The sequence below is a fragment of the Monomorium pharaonis genome, chromosome 9 (assembly GCF_013373865.1).
Source record: "Monomorium pharaonis isolate MP-MQ-018 chromosome 9, ASM1337386v2, whole genome shotgun sequence".
NCBI lineage: Eukaryota > Metazoa > Arthropoda > Insecta > Hymenoptera > Formicidae > Monomorium > Monomorium pharaonis.
This window is the reverse complement of record NC_050475.1, coordinates 15,017,003-15,035,691: the sequence shown is the minus strand read 5'-3', so window position 1 is coordinate 15,035,691 and position 18,689 is coordinate 15,017,003. Positions and strand designations below refer to the sequence as shown.

The 18,689-nt window shown below is 33.9% G+C and overlaps 1 protein-coding gene and 1 long non-coding RNA gene across 12 annotated transcripts; one reads left to right on the top strand and one right to left on the bottom strand.

Moving 5' to 3' along the window:
• Positions 1-10,029: 10,029 nt before the first annotated feature.
• Positions 10,030-12,167, top strand: LOC105840944 (protein ANTAGONIST OF LIKE HETEROCHROMATIN PROTEIN 1). 4 transcript variants are annotated; one of them, XM_028192990.2, is made up of 5 exons: positions 10,030-10,160; positions 10,750-10,864; positions 10,965-11,177; positions 11,246-11,519; positions 11,711-12,167. In XM_028192990.2, the coding sequence occupies exons 4-5, from the start codon at positions 11,418-11,420 to the stop codon at positions 12,038-12,040; spliced, it is 432 nt and encodes a 143-aa protein (XP_028048791.1). In that variant the 5' UTR covers positions 10,030-10,160; positions 10,750-10,864; positions 10,965-11,177; positions 11,246-11,417; the 3' UTR covers positions 12,041-12,167. The 4 variants fall into 4 exon arrangements, 1 of the variants encoding a protein (XP_028048791.1); XR_003626415.2 differs by having other exon boundaries at positions 10,039-10,160; positions 10,369-10,864; XR_003626417.2 differs by having other exon boundaries at positions 10,066-10,864; positions 11,223-11,519.
• A 47-nt stretch (positions 12,168-12,214) lies between these two features.
• LOC114255132 lies at positions 12,215-18,415 on the bottom strand. Of its 8 annotated transcripts, none has more exons than XR_004964600.1 (8): positions 18,293-18,413; positions 16,850-17,628; positions 16,516-16,751; positions 15,246-16,449; positions 14,585-14,707; positions 13,403-14,267; positions 12,922-13,016; positions 12,215-12,728 (listed from the first exon to the last, which is right to left on the bottom strand). It is a non-coding gene; the product is annotated as an uncharacterized LOC114255132 (long non-coding RNA). The 8 variants fall into 8 exon arrangements; XR_004964601.1 differs by having other exon boundaries at positions 12,632-13,016; positions 13,403-13,988; positions 14,100-14,267; XR_004964598.1 differs by having other exon boundaries at positions 12,632-13,016; positions 15,246-15,517; positions 15,573-16,449.
• Between the last annotated feature and the right edge of the window lie 274 nt (positions 18,416-18,689).

Below are 18,689 nucleotides of genomic sequence, written 5' to 3'. Positions count from 1 at the left end.
ACAAAAGCTTTGTGGGAAGAAGTTTCCACAGCCCTTAATGGTAATATAAATGTCTATTATTTATATTGTTACGTGCGCCGCCTGGTATTTTCTTCGACCGCGATTCATCTATTCGAGAGCCGATCGATATCGGCAGTGGCGGTCAGCTGTCAAGAGCCTGGCTTCGCTGTCAACAAGAGTCGAATCTCAGTCTCGCGCCTTAACAGGCGTTCTTGTGTAATCGCTCGTAATAAAGTCCCTTGGTTTTTCAATTGAAAGTGTGTCTCTTTCATTTCCGCGGGCGCGCACGTTACAATATTATTTATAATATTAAAAATATTTTAAAACATGCAGAATGTTTTTACAGGAAAATTAAGCGCAGCTGGATGTAAAAACAAGTTCAAGAATTTGCACTTACAGGAGACTTGTAAACGCCGAAAAATTACTAAGCGGATCTGCTTCCAAAAGCAACATGAGCAAATGGAGACATTACAAAGTTATGGATTATCCTTCAAGATAGCTGCTTACAAAAAAGGTGAATAATGCACGTATATAACTTTATTATTTACAAACAATACTAAAAAATTATTTTTATATTAATTTTTTAATATAAAAAATTGATTTTTTTTGCAGTACAATTTCTAATATTACCGAAGATAGCAGCAGTATTAGCGAGATTAATAATGTGTCTGAAGATAATCAAGATATGAGTATATCAGAAGGTATTTAATAATTATCATTATAATAATTATTAGGTATGATAAGAAAACATTTTTTAATGAAAGAGGATTTATTTTATTATTTCTAATGTTTTTAAAAACGTTCTTAAAAACTTTTTTGGCTAATTAGATTTATTTAAAATTTTAAAATTAGAAGAAAATAAATTTTAAATTGTTTTTTCCAAGAAAATTATATAAGAAAGAAAAGGCGCATGTCGCAGCCACAGAGCAGCCACTTAGAACGTATAGCAGATGCGTTATGTCAACCACAATCTAAAATTGTTCTTCCACCACCACCACTTGAAGAAGATCATATAGATAAATTTTTGAAATTATTTGGTTATAATTTAAGAAGGCTATCTCCAGAAAAACAAGATAAATGGGTACAGCAATATTTATAACTATCTTATGAAATGTTGCGAGATAACTCTTAATTAAAAATATTAATAAGATGTTAAAATGTTTCAGTATTTTAATGCATGTTTTTAAAAATGTTTTTTATGTTAACGTTTTGTATAAGTAACAATAATATAAATAATATATTAGATAATATTAAAAAGTATTAATGTAAGCACAATAGTCATAATGTTAAACTTAAAAAATAAAGTTATAAAATAAAGAAATATTATAATAAAGTTCTTTATCCGTAGTTTTATTAATATTCTTCTGTTACACATATTTTTGCATTACAACAAATAAAAATTAATAGTTATTAAGTTTGTAACGAGCCGTTCCTCCGCCGTCGTTAAGGCATAAAGATACGAGGCCGTTACGACTACCTCACGCAGTCCCCTCCGCTTATCTTTCTCCCCGCACATCTCCGCTCCTCTTGTCACCAAACGGGGACTATAAAAGCCCTCCGCTGGTGATAAGAGAGCAGATCTCCCCGGTCTAGCGCACTGAGCCGACTGATCCATCTCAGCGTACTGAAATGAGACTCCTAGTGCACGTACTGAGTATCGACTTAACCTCGCACCCGGCTTCCTTGACAGCGCGCACTGAGCGCTTCCTCGTGCCACATATTGAGTGGCAGAACACCGCCCCGCTCGTCACTCGGATCCCGGTACGCTAGTCCAGCGGAATTAGACTTTTTTGGGGAAAAAATTGGTAACTCAGGTTTGACTGTGCGTAAAGCACAATTAATGTGCGTACATCAAGACAGATACGTTTGCCACTCGCAAAAAGCTGGGAATTATTGCAAAATTACGGGTTGAAGGGGGGAAAAAGTGGTTTTTTGCTTGTGCCTCGTAAACTAAAAGCGGAATCGAAAAAAGTTTCGAATAAAAGTTGTAGGCATTAAATAGATCTACAATAATAAATTTGGTTCATTAAGATCGGTCAATTAGTTTGGTTGTCAAGTAGAAAAAACCATGAAAAATGGCCATTTCTTAAATTGTTTATAACTTTCTTAAAAATTAACTCAAACATTTGAAATTGTAGAAAAATATAGCTTTTATGACGATAAAAAAGTGTACTAAATTTCATCAAAAAATATTAACAACTTTTCGAGTAATCTCAATTGTTTATCCAAAACGCGCCCCACTAAAATTTAATTTCTACATTTTTGAGACCATGCACAAATCTGAACCAAAGTTTTTTCTCTTCTTAAAAAGTTGCAGTATGATATATCGATATTGCAAAATGTGTGCAATGCAATTAAGTGCCTCAAATAAACGTGTAAAAATAAGCCTAATTAACAATTAAATCACTTTTAAAATATTAACGCTATCAAAATGGGATAAAATGCATTTGAAAGGTACGATTTTTCTTTAAATTAAAAAAAAAAACATTGTTCTAGCTTGTTTAGAAGCTGAGATAATTTTTTTTTTTTTTTTTAAATCACTGTTGCTACAGTTATGAATATTAAGAGCTAAAATTTTGACAGCGTCTTATTAAATAGTTAAAGTAACCTTTCCCAAAAGTTCGAAGCGATTCATGAAGATTGATCACTGCAAACGTGTTAACAAAAGCAGTATTACTCGAGAGCGGCGGCCAGCGGGGCCGCGCGCGCGCGCGCGCCGTCAGCTGACGCGCGGCCAGGCGCGCGCGTACAAAATAGATCTGGCGCGTTCAAATTACTTTAATCGTCGATATCTCGGGAACTAAGTGGCCTAGAAAGATGATTTTTTTTTTAAACTGGGCTATCTCGACGAGACAAGATTAATGAGCATAACCATTTTTTTATATCTCCTTAAATAAACGTAATAAATAATTTTTTAATTCTTTAAATTATTTATTTGAAGCGTTAAATATGTTTAAATAATTTATTTACTTATGCGGCGTATGTATATGCCTTATGATAATATAATTTCATTTTTTTATTAATTTTATTGCAAGGAATGTGTACGTTTTTTATTTTTTCCCACAATTTATGCAACTAACGAACATTTATATTAAAACAAAACCTTAATATTTAAGTTACATTACTATTATTTATTTGCGAGAATTATGCATGAGTCATCACGCAGGTTTATTCCTGCACCATTTATCTGTTCTGCGAACTCGCATTCTAATGGTTCTTTGTGCTTTTTTGGTTCTTTTAAATCACTTGAAGATAATGGACCTACAGCACAATTATGGCTCCAATATTTTAGCATGGTTGAAATTGCTAAGCAGTTTATACAAGCCGAGAGAACAGGAAATTGGTCTTTACATTTAGAATGTATTCAAAAAATGTTGCCATATTTTCATGCGAGTGGACATACGCTTTATGCAAAATCAGCTCACTTCTATCTGCAAAACATGTTAGAACTTGAAGGTAAAATGGACGATAGTGAATTTCGTAATTTCAATAATTTGGGTTATTTTACGGTGAGGCGTACCGATAAATATCGTTCGGGTATCTGGACAGATATGACTATTGAACAAACGCTCATGAGACAAATGAAATGTGTCGGTGGATTGACGCATGGCCGGGGCATGAAGGACAGCGTAATATCTAAGTGGATTTTATCAGGAGTAGTTTTGCTCGAAATTTCAGAAGTAATGGAAACATTTTGTAATTTCCAATATTCATTTTCAGAACAGCATGTAGATACAACTGTCAGTAGAGTTGCTAGAGATAGTGCTGACATGCAAAAATTAATGGAATTTTTTACACGATCCATTTCCAGTTACAAAGAATATTATGTCTATTGCATCAGGTATTATTGGTGATAAATCAATTAATTGTCATATGGCCTTAGAAATTGGTAATTCTTCTTTACATAGTGTTGTAGGACAAAATTTCGGTACTGCTAAGTTTGAAAGAAAAAAAAAAGTTTTGTCATTAAAAGCAGTTAATTCTTCAATTAAAGTAGACAATGAAACTATTGTAATAGATCCTACATTAATTTTTCAACGCGTTTGCTTAAACATAGAAACAAAAGAAGATATGAAATACTTTTTACAATTTGAACTTGCGCCATATCCTCTTGCTCTTTTTGATGAAAGCGGCATGCGCAAAACTAAAAAGTCAGCTTTTTATGATAATTTTACAAGTATACCGCAATTACCTTCTTCAAATAATACTAAGTATGTAATAGATGGCGGATTTCTTTTACATAAAGTTGTTTGGCAAATTAACAGCGTAGATACAATTTTAAAACAATACGTTACTTACGTACAAAAATGGTACGTAAATAGTGTAATTGTTTTTGACGGATATCCCGAAAATATAAATATCCATTCTCTTAAATCAACAGAACGTTTGCGACGACAAGAAAAAAATGTAGGTTGTGAAATAAATTTTGAAAAAAATACCGTGATCACTTTTCCGCAAGAGAAATTTTTGGCAAACGAAAAAAATAAAAAGCGCTTAATATCTATGTTATCCGAGGAATTCAATAATATCGGTTATTGTACTAAAATAGCAGAGGAAGATGCGGATGTTCTAATAGTCAAAACAGCGATTAGTTAGTGTACAAATGATAGTCAAGTTGTAATCGTAGGCGAAGATATCGATTTATTGGTATTATTAAATCAATTAGCGCCAGACAATGCGAATATTTTTTTCATGAAGCCGAACAGAGGTAAAGTTCAGACACAATATTTTGACAGTAATAGTTTTAAGTACTCAGATTTAAAAAAATTGGTTTTATTTATACACACTTTTACAGGTTGTGACACAACCTCATGTTTCTACAAACAAGACAAAAATAAATTAATCAAATTATTGACCGTAGATACCAATTTAAAAGCATTAGCACTAACATTTTATGACAATAATGCTAACGTAAGTGACATAACTGAAATTGGATGTAAGATCATAAATAAAATGTACAACATGAAAAGCAGGACTGATAATCTAGATGAAGAGCGATATAATCAATTCCAAAAATGCACAATGAAATCGACCTTTAATTTAGCATCATTACCGCCAACAGAAGGCTCCGCAAAGCAGCATTGCTTTCGATGTTACATCCAAATTCAGCTATGGCTTGGTTGCAAAAAAGATATAACTGAATGGGGATGGAAAATAAAAAATAATGTACTGCAACCAATATACACCGAAAATAGCCTTATTCCGGAACAACTATTGAAAAAAATAACTTGTCGGTGTAAGAGTGGGTGTAAAAAAAACAGCTGCAGTTGTCGAAGGCACGGGTTGCATTGCACGAAACTTTGTTCGTCGTGTGCACACGAATGTACCAATACTGAACGTGTGGAATTATCATCAGATGATTTTTGTTTCGATTTCATTAATACAGCACCAGATTGTATTAATGATTTTCCGATTGAAGATGTATACAATATAAATGACTGTGACGATGTACAAGATGAAGATAGCGATGACGATAGTGACAATGATAATAACGATAATAATTATTTAGACACAAACAAAACTGTAATCAAATCTAGTAAAAAAAGACGATTGATGTAAACTAATGTATTTGTGAAAATAAACAATTTTAATGTGTTTCTAATATCACAAATATATCGATTGTAAATGGTAAAAAGTATTTATATAAAATAAATGTAAGTTTTTTAATAAAAACTTGTGTTAATCTTAGTATTAAATTGACTTTAACCTATAATTACATAATAGTAATTTGTAACTTAAATATTAAGGTTTTGTTTTAATATAAATGTTCGTTAGTTGCATAAATTGTGAGAAAAAATAAAAAACGTACACATTCCTTGCAATAAAATTAATAAAAAAATGAAATTATATTATCACAAGGCATATACATACGCCGCATAAGTAAATAAATTATTTAAACATATTTAACGCTTCAAATAAATAATTTAAAGAATTAAAAAATTATTTATTACGTTTATTTAAGGAGATATAAAAAAATGGTTATGCTCATTAATCTTGTTTCGTCGAGATAGCCCAGTTTAAAAAAAAAATCATTTTTCTAGGCCGCTTAGTTCCCGAGATATCGACGATTAAAGTAATTTGAACGCGCCAGATCTATTTTGTACGCGCGCGCCTGGCCGCGCGTCAGCTGACGTCGCGCGCGCGCGCGCGGCCCCGCTGGCCGCCGCTCTCGAGTAATACTGCTTTTGTTAACACGTTTGCAGTGATCAATCTTCATGAATCGCTTCGAACTTTTGGGAAAGGTTACTTTAACTATTTAATAAGACGCTGTCAAAATTTTAGCTCTTAATATTCATAACTGTAGCAACAGTGATTTAAAAAAAAAAAAAAAAAAAAAATTATCTCAGCTTCTAAACAAGCTAGAACAATGTTTTTTTTTTAATTTAAAGAAAAATCGTACCTTTCAAATGCATTTTATCCCATTTTGATAGCGTTAATATTTTAAAAGTGATTTAATTGTTAATTAGGCTTATTTTTACACGTTTATTTGAGGCACTTAATTGCATTGCACACATTTTGCAATATCGATATATCATACTGCAACTTTTTAAGAAGAGAAAAAACTTTGGTTCAGATTTGTGCATGGTCTCAAAAATGTAGAAATTAAATTTTAGTGGGGCGCGTTTTGGATAAACAATTGAGATTACTCGAAAAGTTGTTAATATTTTTTGATGAAATTTAGTACACTTTTTTATCGTCATAAAAGCTATATTTTTCTACAATTTCAAATGTTTGAGTTAATTTTTAAGAAAGTTATAAACAATTTAAGAAATGGCCATTTTTCATGGTTTTTTCTACTTGACAACCAAACTAATTGACCGATCTTAATGAACCAAATTTATTATTGTAGATCTATTTAATGCCTACAACTTTTATTCGAAACTTTTTTCGATTCCGCTTTTAGTTTACGAGGCGCAAGCAAAAAACCACTTTTTCCCCCCTTCAACCCGTAATTTTGCAATAATCCCCAGCTTTTTGCGAGTGGCAAATGTATCTGTCTTGATGTACGCACATTAATTGTGCTTTACGCACAGTCAAACCTGAGTTACCAATTTTTTCTCAAAACGGCCCTTTTTCAGTCTAATTCCGCTGGACTACGCGCACTGAGCGACCGATCCTGACACCGTACACGGAGACCCCGCAGTGAGGGGAAACCGCCGCAGCGAAGATCATCCACACGGGACGACACCGTACGAAAAATCTGATCACCGCAACAGCTGATCGCTGGTTACCGAGCCGAGCTCCGCGCCACACCGCGCACCGCTGCGACCAATAGGAGCGCCGCACCGACCGACTCGGCGAATGGAAGCGCCGCGCCGCACCGCGCAACCGCAACCGTAGCACCGCAGCCAATCCGGCTACCGCCGCAACCGATACGAGAGCCGTCTCGCACCGCACCACCGTTGTTGTACCGCCACGAGCGCCGCAGTCACCGAGACCGGTCGCTACCGCCAATCGACGCACTAACCGACCGGTACACGGGCCGTACGCCCGCCGTAGCCAACCGGCGTCAAGACGCCACGCGCACCTGCGCACCGCGACACACGTCGCCAACAGCGAGATTTTAGTATAAGCTGTAACGTCCGGGTCTAGGGATATTTCTTCTCAATGTGTGCGTCGCGACGCCTCGGTCGCCTGACCGACGCGGGGGCTCTCCTTTCGAATTTCGGGCAGCCCGCTTACACGAACTCTACCCGGGTATGGCGAGAGCTTGTTGCCGATGGAAAACCTTGTGGGATTTGGTTAGTATGACTTTGATGTAGTTAAGATTAAGAAATCTGGATATATATATATATATGTATATATTTATTAATAAAACAACGTATAGGATTATTACATGTATCACTTAATTTTCTGGCGGAAATATAATAATCTGTGCTACTGCATCGCTATGGTATTCTGTTGTTGGATCTAAAGGTTCCAACTCCGGGGAATCGTGATCGGAATCGCTGAGCGTAATTATTTCAGGCGCGTTGGACGTTAACTGATTATAATTTTCCAAAGGGACGGTGTCTTCTTGGAACAGATCAATGGAAGAGATTGCTCTTCCTGGCGGAGCGTCTGTGACAGGAGGAGGAAGGGGGGTGTGTTCCAACGGGTAGCCCACGAAATTCTCAATTTCCTCGAAAGCCCGCTCTAGAGCTTTTTGTTGAGCTTTGAGGATCTTTTCCCTTTTCCTTTTTCCAGCGCGGTGGCGATTCTTCTTGATGGTCTACAAATAAACGCTTGGTTAAGCGATTGAACGCTTAGTTAAGCATTTTTCTACGTCAAGGGAAATTAGGGCCGTCGAGTATATTCGTGCTTGTGAATAATTAACTAACTTATATCGCTGGCAAGCGATAGAATGCTCGCTAGCGGAATCTACGGTTTTGTTCACTTATATCGCTGGCGAGCAATAGAATGCTCGCTAGCGGAATCTATGGTTTTGTTTACTTATATCGCTGGTGAGCAATAGAATGCTCGCTAGCGGAATCTATGGTTTTGTTGAGCACGAATATACCGGCTTTTCTAATTTCGCCGACGATATTTCAATCATTGAGCCTACTCACTTTAGGTGTTGTAGAATTCATCGCGGCACAAGAGAGGGGAAAGGGTTGTACCTAGAGGAGTTGTTTTATAATTATTTAGAAGTGGATCGACAATTAATCCTTATCAAAAGGATTCCTTATAATATGGCACAGTTCGATTTCGGAAAATATTCTAGGGAGCGAAAGTAAACAATAATTAATTAGTACTCACGAGTTATAATATAGTTTGAAGCAATAGCTCCAATTAGATGGTTGATCTAGGTTGACGGTTGAAGATGATCGCAGAGATATGTTGGTGATGGCAGTCTGTCGGAGCACGCACTGGTTAACTTAATTAACAATGAGTTGATCGCGAAGCTGTACGAGAGAGGTTGCAGATAACTTGAAGATTGAAGAGTGACGCGTGACCGAGAACTAGTGACTGAACTAATAAGTATGCTGAACGAGTGTCGAAAAATAATGAGTGAATGAATGATCGGCGTCTGTGCGCGGATTTAAATAGGGCGCGGACAAAGGGATCGAGCAAAATCGGCGCTGCGCTCAGCGGCCGCTAGCGCTCCGGAGTAGGGAACACGCGCGAAGCGCAAGAGTCGGTAAGAGTGGGAGTGATTCGGCGGCTTGGCGGGAACCGAGTTTCGGGGGCCGCTGATAAGGCGCGTGAGACCGTCTGCACGTGTGCGGATGTTTATTGGAGATATCTCGTCTAGGATTTCGTCGATCATTTGATCCGGAATATTTTTCGGCTAGGATCGCTTTCACTACCGAATATCTTGCCGGTTTATCAATCTTAATTATTTCCTGGGCGCGACATCTCGTCGCCAACGTGAAATGGATATCTTACGGACTGTTTATGTTAAATGCCTAGCTATGGTTCACCTGATCTTCCGACACGCAGTCCGGATATTACGCGGATTAATTTCGTATTGTATTTCTTTAGGCGCGACATCCTGTCGCCGTCGTATTGATAATAGCAGATTTTGTTTTAGAACCGTTCCGTTTGAATCTTTGAGGATTCAGTTGACGAGATATCATTTCTTTAATCATCCGACAGTGCATGTGCAAGGGCCTTTACAAATATCCGGTTCTTATTTATCTTACAGTTAATTAATCCTCGACGAACCCATAAGCAATACGAGAGTAAGAATTTAGAAGTTTAAACGATCCGGTTGCCTATGCGTTCGTATCGATAAGAGAGTTAAAATAATGCTAGATAACTTAAAGTATACGTATATGTAATATATGATTTTGATATATATATATGTACGTAATTTTAAAGTACGATTAAGTGCTTAATATTTGAATTATTATTATATAATGACGACTTAAACGAAAGTAAGAATGAGCCATAGAAACACATTACTGAGTAAGGTAACTCAGCGCGCATGCATCTGGACAAGTTTCGCGAGAAAACTTTTGAACAAAATTTTCCGGACGCTGGGACGTTACAAAGCACTGTATATATTAGGGCTGCGTTCGGAAATACACACCAGTAGTGTGTTTCCGTGATTTCAGTGGTTCAGTAGTGGGGATATTATATGCTCTGATTTCCGAACGTTTTCAGTGTGAAATGGTTGGTGTGTTGTGAATTTAAGGTTACGGAACAATATGCAAAAAAAAACCGTCGCCAGTTTGGTACGTAGTAATCTTTTACATATATAGTAATTATCTATGTTACATTTTAATTAACTGATTAAAGTATTCATTTTAAATGTATTACTCATAATTGTACAGTTTCGTACGTAGTAATCTTTTACACAGTAATCTACGTTACATTTTAATTAATAGATTAGTATTTATTTTAATTGCATTACTAATAATTGTATAATATTGTTTACATTAGTAGGAATTGTTATGTAGCAACATAATCTTATAAAGTTTGCACACACATGTATTATAAATTTGGTTACAAAATATTATATTACTTAAATAAAAATGGACAGCGAACACCGTCGAAAGATAATTGTTGCTGCAATCGCAGCAACAGTTGGACATAATTTATTAAGATCGATTGTAAAAAAAATACAGTATGAGGAAAGTAGTGATGATGATTTTGACAAATGGAATAAAGAAGCAAACACGGTCGAACTACGGATTCGTTCTCGGAGAAATTTAAGACGAATTACGAGAATTAAACATTATGTTACCACAACAGTTCCTAATTATACAAGAAGGCAGTTCAAAGAACACTTTCGATTAAGTATTGAAACTTTTCAAAATTTAGAACAAATTTTGGCACCTAATTTAATTAGAGCAGCAGAAAGTGGGCAATGTACTTTAGATGTACAAACACAAATGCTTGCTGTTTTATGGCTACTTGCTACTCCAGATTCATTCAGGTAAATTAATGTCAAATGGTTTTTAAATATATGCAATTTTTGTATTACGAGAAAGGAAAAATTTAATGTATGTGTATGCGCGCGTGCTCTTTATTTGTAGATCTGTGTCTGACCGCTTTGGCATCAGCAAATCATTAGTACACGATTCAATGAAAAGAGTTGTTGCTGCCTTGAACAATATTGCAGATCGATTTATTAAATGACCCAAGGCGATCAATTGAACGAGGTAAAACGTCGATTTTCGGAAATTGGATTACTTCCTGATGTAATCGGAGCAATTGATGGATGTCACATTTCCATCCCAGCACCAAAAGTAAGTTAAAATGTGAAATACTTAATAATATTTGCATTATTATAGCTTGTGTTTTTGAATGTTTGTAGATTCATTCAATTTTCTATAGAACACGAAAGAAAGAATATGCTATTACCTTGCAAGCTGTGTGTAATGCAAACCTTGTATTTATGGACTGTTTTGTCGGTTTTACTGGGTCTGTTCATGATGCTAGGATTTTTCGAAATTCTGATCTCTGGCATGCAGTAACAACAAATAAAAATGCTTTTTTTTCCTAATAACGAATTTATCATTGGCGATAAGGCTTATCCGGTACTACCGTGGTGCATTGCTCCATATGTGAACAGAGGCAATATGACAGAGGTATGATAAATTATAGGAAGTAAGGAACAGGATATTAAATACAAGAAATAAAAACATTGACCAATCACGGTTTAGCAGTGATAGTAACTGATCGAAAATAGTTTTTATTCCACATATTTAAGATCCTATTCCTTATGCCTGTTATTGTGTATGAGTCTTAATTTTAACTAAATTGTTTTTTTTCTACACAGGCACAAAAGAATTTTAATCAGCATCTATCAAAAATGAGGCAAGTAATTGAAAGGAGTTTTGCCTTTCTGAAGGGAAGATTTAGACGGCTCAAGTATTTGCATATGAGTTGCGTTGAGCTTATACCATCTGTTGTCTTAGCATGTTGTGTTCTACATAATATTTGCCTCAACAATTGTGAAGAAAATTATGACATAGATGATTATATACAAGATGGTTTAGAAGATGTTAATGATGATATTAATGATGTTGATCGTCAACAGTTTGATGATGAAAGAGGACTGATCCGCCGCGAATATTTGACGACTCTTTTAGCAGATATAGGACAATAATTTTCATGAGATCAGAAATATCAGTTACATTCGCTTACAATAAAAAAATTATTAATTAAATTTGTTTCAAATATGTCAACAAAAGTACATTGTATTCACAGGTGTCAAAATAAAACATGAAAAATTAGTTTTGTATTTTAGGGCACATTTATTTTTGTATTATAAAAATTATTATTTTAAGTACTAATAATCTCTTTATTATCACAAAATAAAAAGTAAAATACATAACATATATTGCTTTAGTATATTTGTATACATACTAATACTTATATAATACTTTGGCCCGTATTCAGAACGCGCTAACAAAAATGTTAGCGCGTTGTTATCCAATAGAAAAATCTGTTTTTTATAATAGATTCTTCTATTGGATAACAACGCGCTAACATTTTTGTTAGCGCGTTCTGAATACGGACCTTTAAGGCCTTTAATCTTTAAGAACTAATTTCACCAATGTATTTACTCATCTTTTTTTAGTTCTTACCACTAGAAAAAGATAAGTAAATTAAACCGAAATCAAAGTTAATCTATGTTGGTGAAATTAAACATAAATCATAAAAATTAATTGCAAAAAAATGCAAACAAAAACTTTTGTTATAAACAAAACATTAAAACATTTAATATATTATTTTCAGTCTATTTGTCACAGCTTGTGTTCGTTACTTAGATTAGTATTAGAAAAAATTCAGACCTTGGCAGAAAAACAGAAAGCAGAAAAGCAAAAAACTAATCAGAACTTAAATTAATAGTCAATAGGTTTTAAAGCAACAAAAAGAATATAGTTTGCTACCAGCATAAACTTTGATTGCTTTCTGCTTTCTGCTTTTCTGCCAAAGTCTGAATTCTCTTTTAGCATTACATACATTCCAACTAATTTTCGATACTTTGGTGATTCCTTGCGTGACTTAGCGGTCACCACATGACTATCAGATTTAGACGATTGATAGCATTTCTCGGACGTCATCGGCATTTTCTTATTCTGTTAAAAAATCAATAAGGAATTTAAGCTTTTGATATAACAGACAAGATCACAAAATATGTAAAAAAATTGTTTTAATAAAATGTTAGTAAGGAAATAAAATACATGCATAAAAAAATAAAATACAAATAGATCCAAATAGAACAACAGAATTAAAAACGCTTTAATGTTTTTGTAATTTATTTAGATTAGTATTAGGGAGAATTCAGACCTTGGCAGAAAAGGAGAAAACCAATCATCAAAACTTACATTGGTAGTCGATAGTTTCTAAAGCAAAAAAAAAACAGAAAAAATATATTGTTTGCTACCAACTGAACTTTGATTGAACACTTGGTTTTTGCTTTTTGCTTTTCTGTCAGTCTGAATTCTCTCTTAGCATTACATACCTTTTTACAACTTATCGATCAGTCTTTCCATTATATCCTTGTAAGCATCAACTGCAGCTCTTGATTCTGCTTGAGCTGCAGCTATAAGTTCTTTGTGGCGCCGTTCCTTTGCTTCTTCTCGATTTTGTGCATCAATAAGGAGAGTAGCAGACCAATCTTTCAGTTCTTTTTGAACCTTACTTAGCTTTCTTTTTTTATGAATCTCTGTAGTCTGGGTAGATGATTCCGAATCTTCATTCATTTTCAGAATCTTCCAAATTCACTATTTGTCGTTTGACGAGATTTGATGCTAGAGCAACAGGCTTAACAAATGGTTTCTCGCTCAAAATTTCCTCCAACTCTTTGTAAAATTTACATGTTTTAGGATCATTCCCTGATTTGTTGTTATGATCTTTTGTTTCCATATATTTTCGTTTTATATCTTTCCACTTATTTTCACACTGCATAGGAGTTTTCTTTTTCCATTCAAAAATTTTTTTTTGTAATTCATTGGATATCAAAGTCCATACGTTTCGACTTTTCATAGTTTTAAAATTTTTTTAATTATCTTGCCAGAGATATATCAAACATCTGACTTCATTGTCGTCTTTCCAATTAGCAGTTGATACGTGCGAGGTTACAAAGATATTAATATTCCTCAAATACACAACAATATTTTGTTTTGTAAAACAAAACAGCAAAAGAATAAAGGCATTACCTGGAGACTCATTCCGTTCAATTATTTTTGAAGATTCACTCTGTTCGATATTTGAACATCCCACGTCGCTTGAGCTGCTATTATTAATCACATCCGACTGATCAAAAATTTTTAGATTAAAAAATTGCAATATCTCTGGACACACAGACACAGGAAAAATAGAATTATCTGCACATAAAACAACAATGTCTATTAATAGCAGACAGTAATTACATGAATTAGTATAAAAAATACTATTTCAAATCTATATAGAAAAAATTGCAAAAAATATAATTACAATTTTTTAAATATAATCTTAATAACATTAACGTAATATTTTCAATCAAGTTTAATAACATTAGTAGTTCTTATATTGGCCAATCATAGCCATTTGTCAAAAAAAATGCATTTATAGAACAATATGTAAGAATGATATATAAACTAATATTGATGTTATATTAAATTTAACAAAGATTGTAAACATAATCAATATCAGTATAATTTACTTTTTGTATCTTGTACAAGTAATTGTCCTTTGCTATCTAAAATAGGTATATCTCCATTACGGTCATGTGCCGTCCGTTCACTAATGTAACGTTATTATTAAACATTTTTACAAGATTAGTAATCTGTAACAAAAATATGTAAACAAAAGCTGTAAAAGATTAAATATATAATGTAATTACTGTACAGATAGCCACAAATGTATGTATGAGCGCAAATTGTTCTCATGTTGCTAATAAATTCGACACTGATCTTAAGTAATGCTAGCATAATATTTGAAAAGTGCAAAGAATTTTATTTCCAACATCGAATGCTAGCAAACAATAACACAAGGGACGACATAAATGCGTAGCAAGATGCTTATATCTTCATTATATCAACTGGCTATCTGGGTAAAACTAAAAATTTATATAATTATATTACTACAAAATAATGTACATAAAATTATTAAATAATTGTACAATAAATGAACACTTTAAGCTGTTAATCAGCAATGGATATGATAATACAATAATTAACGATTATGCAATAAAAAACAAAATACATTAATATTGTAAGGTTATCCAATAATCAAAAAATTATTTAATCCAGTAAAAGTAAAATCAAATACAACATACTCTGCAATGAATAAGTTAACGTATTTGATGCTGAATTAAAACGTACCGTATTTAAGCAGAGAAAAGGGTAACCAGACAAAACTCATAAAAAGTCCGAAGTTGCGTTGCAACGTGTTGCCAGCTTTATCGGTTTATAGCGTAAATGCATGCGCCACTAAGTCACACCGACTCCGCCTGCTTTTTCGTCGGGTGGTTTGGTGGCACATGGTGTGACACACTCACCGTTTCCGAACGACCCACACCAAGTACACACGAGTGTTTCCGAACGGCTGGTGTGCACCCAGTGTGTATTTCCGAACGCAGCCTAGATAGGGACAGCTGTACATATTAAATAGGAATAATTGAATAAACAATAGTGTTAAGCCGAATTCACCTTGCCTCCGTTTATTCACTTAACCAGCCCGCCGTCCGAACCCTGAATTGCCCACGGCTATCCGTAGCCAATAGAGTTTGAAAATTCACGGTTACAAGTTTTATATAATTATACAAATATAATATAATTGATATAAATAATAGTCAAATTTATAATATATATAAATCAGCAGTGTGAAAATTGCCAAGGTACGGCTCCCTCGCTGTTGAAATATTCACAAAAATCATTTCGAATTCTTGCAGCTATACAAGAACTGTTTTTTGTACTACAGCTTCTTATCTCTTGAAAAGCAGAATTAATGTCCATATATTTCTTCTCCAAAAACCTTCTGTTAAGCCATCGCAACAATCTCGATCAACTATGTCTTTAGTGATATATTCATTGATTCCAATATCTTGTATACGAATCTAATTATTAAGACACACAATGGCTTGTACTATTTTCATTGCTGTTTCAACTGAACAATTTATCTTCTCAAAATTCTCCATTGACTTGATAAAATGCCAAAGGTATTTTCAATGGTTCTCCTTGCTCGACTAAGATGATAATTGTAAATAATTTTGTCCTGATTCAAACTTTGTTTTCCTGGGAAAGGTCTCATTAAATATTCAGTAAGTGAGAAAGCTTAAGTCTCCAACTAGCTCGTAAGGCATAGAGTTTTCTTCGAAGTAAAATGGTTTTGGATCAGGCATATTCATTTCATTGGTTCTGAATTTTCGACCAAAAAAAACATCTCTAAATATTCCACCATCGCTGCGACGTCTATAGACTCCAATATCCACAAAAGTAAATACACATTTTGCATCACAAATAGCAAGCAATACAAAACTATGACTGTTTTTATAATTAAAATATTCTGATCCTGCATTTCAGGACACTGAAAAGAATAATATAGTACTTTAAAAAGTAAAATAAATTTATTTTAAATGTTTCAGCAACTTACTTAAATAATAACATGTTTTCCATCAATAGCTCCTATACAATGGTTAAAATTCCATACCTCTTCGAACTCTTTAGAAATACTTAACCATTTCTTTTGTAAAAAGATATGGAAGAACTTGTTTAGAAAGAACAAACCATAATGCATCGCAAGTTTCTGAAATAATATTGCTAACTGTGGTTAGTCCGAGGAGGTATTGGTAGCTCATGGAAGTCATATAATCACCGGAAGCAAGAAACCTATAAAAAATATTTTAAGTATATAACATATATAACAAAATAAAGTAAATAACATATTATAACTTTATTTTTTGTATTTATTGTATTTTTCGACTTACCGTAATGTCAAGCATAATCTTTCACTAGCAGATATTGGTTCTCGAACTAATACTTCTTTTGAAATTAAAGGTGCTACTTTGAATAATAACTCTTCAAGTTGAATTGAATTCATACGAAAGTAATTTCTAAATGTACTTATTTGGTGTGAAAGTGTTGATAAAATTGCATTATAAAATCCATGTTCATGTTTTATTTGAAACAATGAATTAACCCAAAAACGTTTTCGAGTATAAGGTCGTTTTCTTTTTTTCTTCTAAATAATATCCCAGGTAGCAAGCCCATGTCATTTTGACGTCCTAAAATGGTCATATCTGGTCATATGTCGTCAAAATGACCATTTTTTTACATGACTTCCTAGATAACACAGTGTCTTCTTAAAGAATTCATAAAGTAGTCTTCCTTTCCGAACAGTAATTCCTGAGGAATTTATAGAAGAATACTTTAAGAATAACGTAGGAAGTTACATGCACCATGATTCGAATTTCTCAGGACTTCTTAAAGTATTCATATAGAATTACTTATTTTCAAGATTTCTGATAAATGTTCCGGTTTTTATATTGAAACGTTTCTCAAAAAAATTTAAAAAATAAAAAATTCTGATTAATTTTGTAAGAGGAAGATTATACCATGTTTCAGCCAAGCAATAGTACTTGTAAAAGTATGTTTAATTTATGCACCTGAAAAAACGGTCACCCATCCAAGTGTTAACCATCGCCAACGTTGTTTGACTTCGAAGACCGTACGCATCCTAACGCCCCGTGATGATCCATGAACACTTCTTGTTTATGCATACATATTTGTTAATATATTGTTTTGTTAATTATATATAGCGCATTTCACGTATAAAAGTATAAATTAGCATTTATTAAGCGATATATAATTATAAAAATGTAATTGAGTTTATCCAAACACACTCAAGTAATTTCTGATGAATACTCAAAGTATTCCAAATAATAAATTGCGAGGTATTCATTGCAATAAACTCTTAAGGAATACTTCAATGTGCACTTATTGTGGCTAATTCCTCAAGAATTCTTTATGTATTCATTTTTTTACTTCGCCAAGTATTCTTTAAAATGACTTCTCTATGAATACTCTAAATATTCCAAATAATAAATCGCGAGGTATTTATTGCAATGAATTCTTAAGGAATACTTCAATGTGAACTCATTGTGGCTAATTCCTCAAGAATTCTTATGTATTAATTTTTCTACTTCTCCAAGTATTCACTAAAATGACTTCTTTAGGAATTTTTGTTCATCTCTGTGTTATCTGGGCTAAAATTGACGTCATGATGACGTCATTTCGAAGTCATATTGCAGTCATGATCTGACGATTATTTTCCCAGACAGCACGCATCCAAAATCGGGACATAAAGACGTCATTAAGACGTATTTTAGACACGGTCTAAAGCGGTGTCTATACAATGAGACCCAACTAACCATTTGCTGTCAAATTGTCAGCAGACTGCTAAAAATTTCTTGCGGAATCAGGCTGCCAAAACCATGGCCTACTGTGTTCTCGAGTGCGCCCCAATCAGGCATGCCAGATTTTCAGATTTGGTACCAGCATATAACAGAAAAGGTTGAGAATCGACACAATCATGTTTTAGGTTTCCTTCAGCGCCCTCACGATATTAACGACGTGGACATGTACTACATAGCCAATGTTCACGTTAGGGCTAAGGATAACGCATATCTATACAATTTTGATTCCGTTCCGTGCTATTGTGCACGAAATGTCTGCGCGATAACACAAAGTTATTATGCAAAATTATTTCAAAGATCTATGATCGGTTTTTGCATGCTATTATTATCAACTCGTTCGACCTTATTATTG

Coding starts and splice junctions, on each gene's coding strand:
- LOC105840944 (XM_028192990.2), top strand. CDS start 11,418: ATGCTTTTTTTTCCTAATAACGAATTTATCATTGGCGATAAGGCTTAT. Junction 11,520..11,710: donor ACAGAGGCAATATGACAGAG/GTATGATAAATT, acceptor TTTTCTACACAG/GCACAAAAGAATTTTAATCA.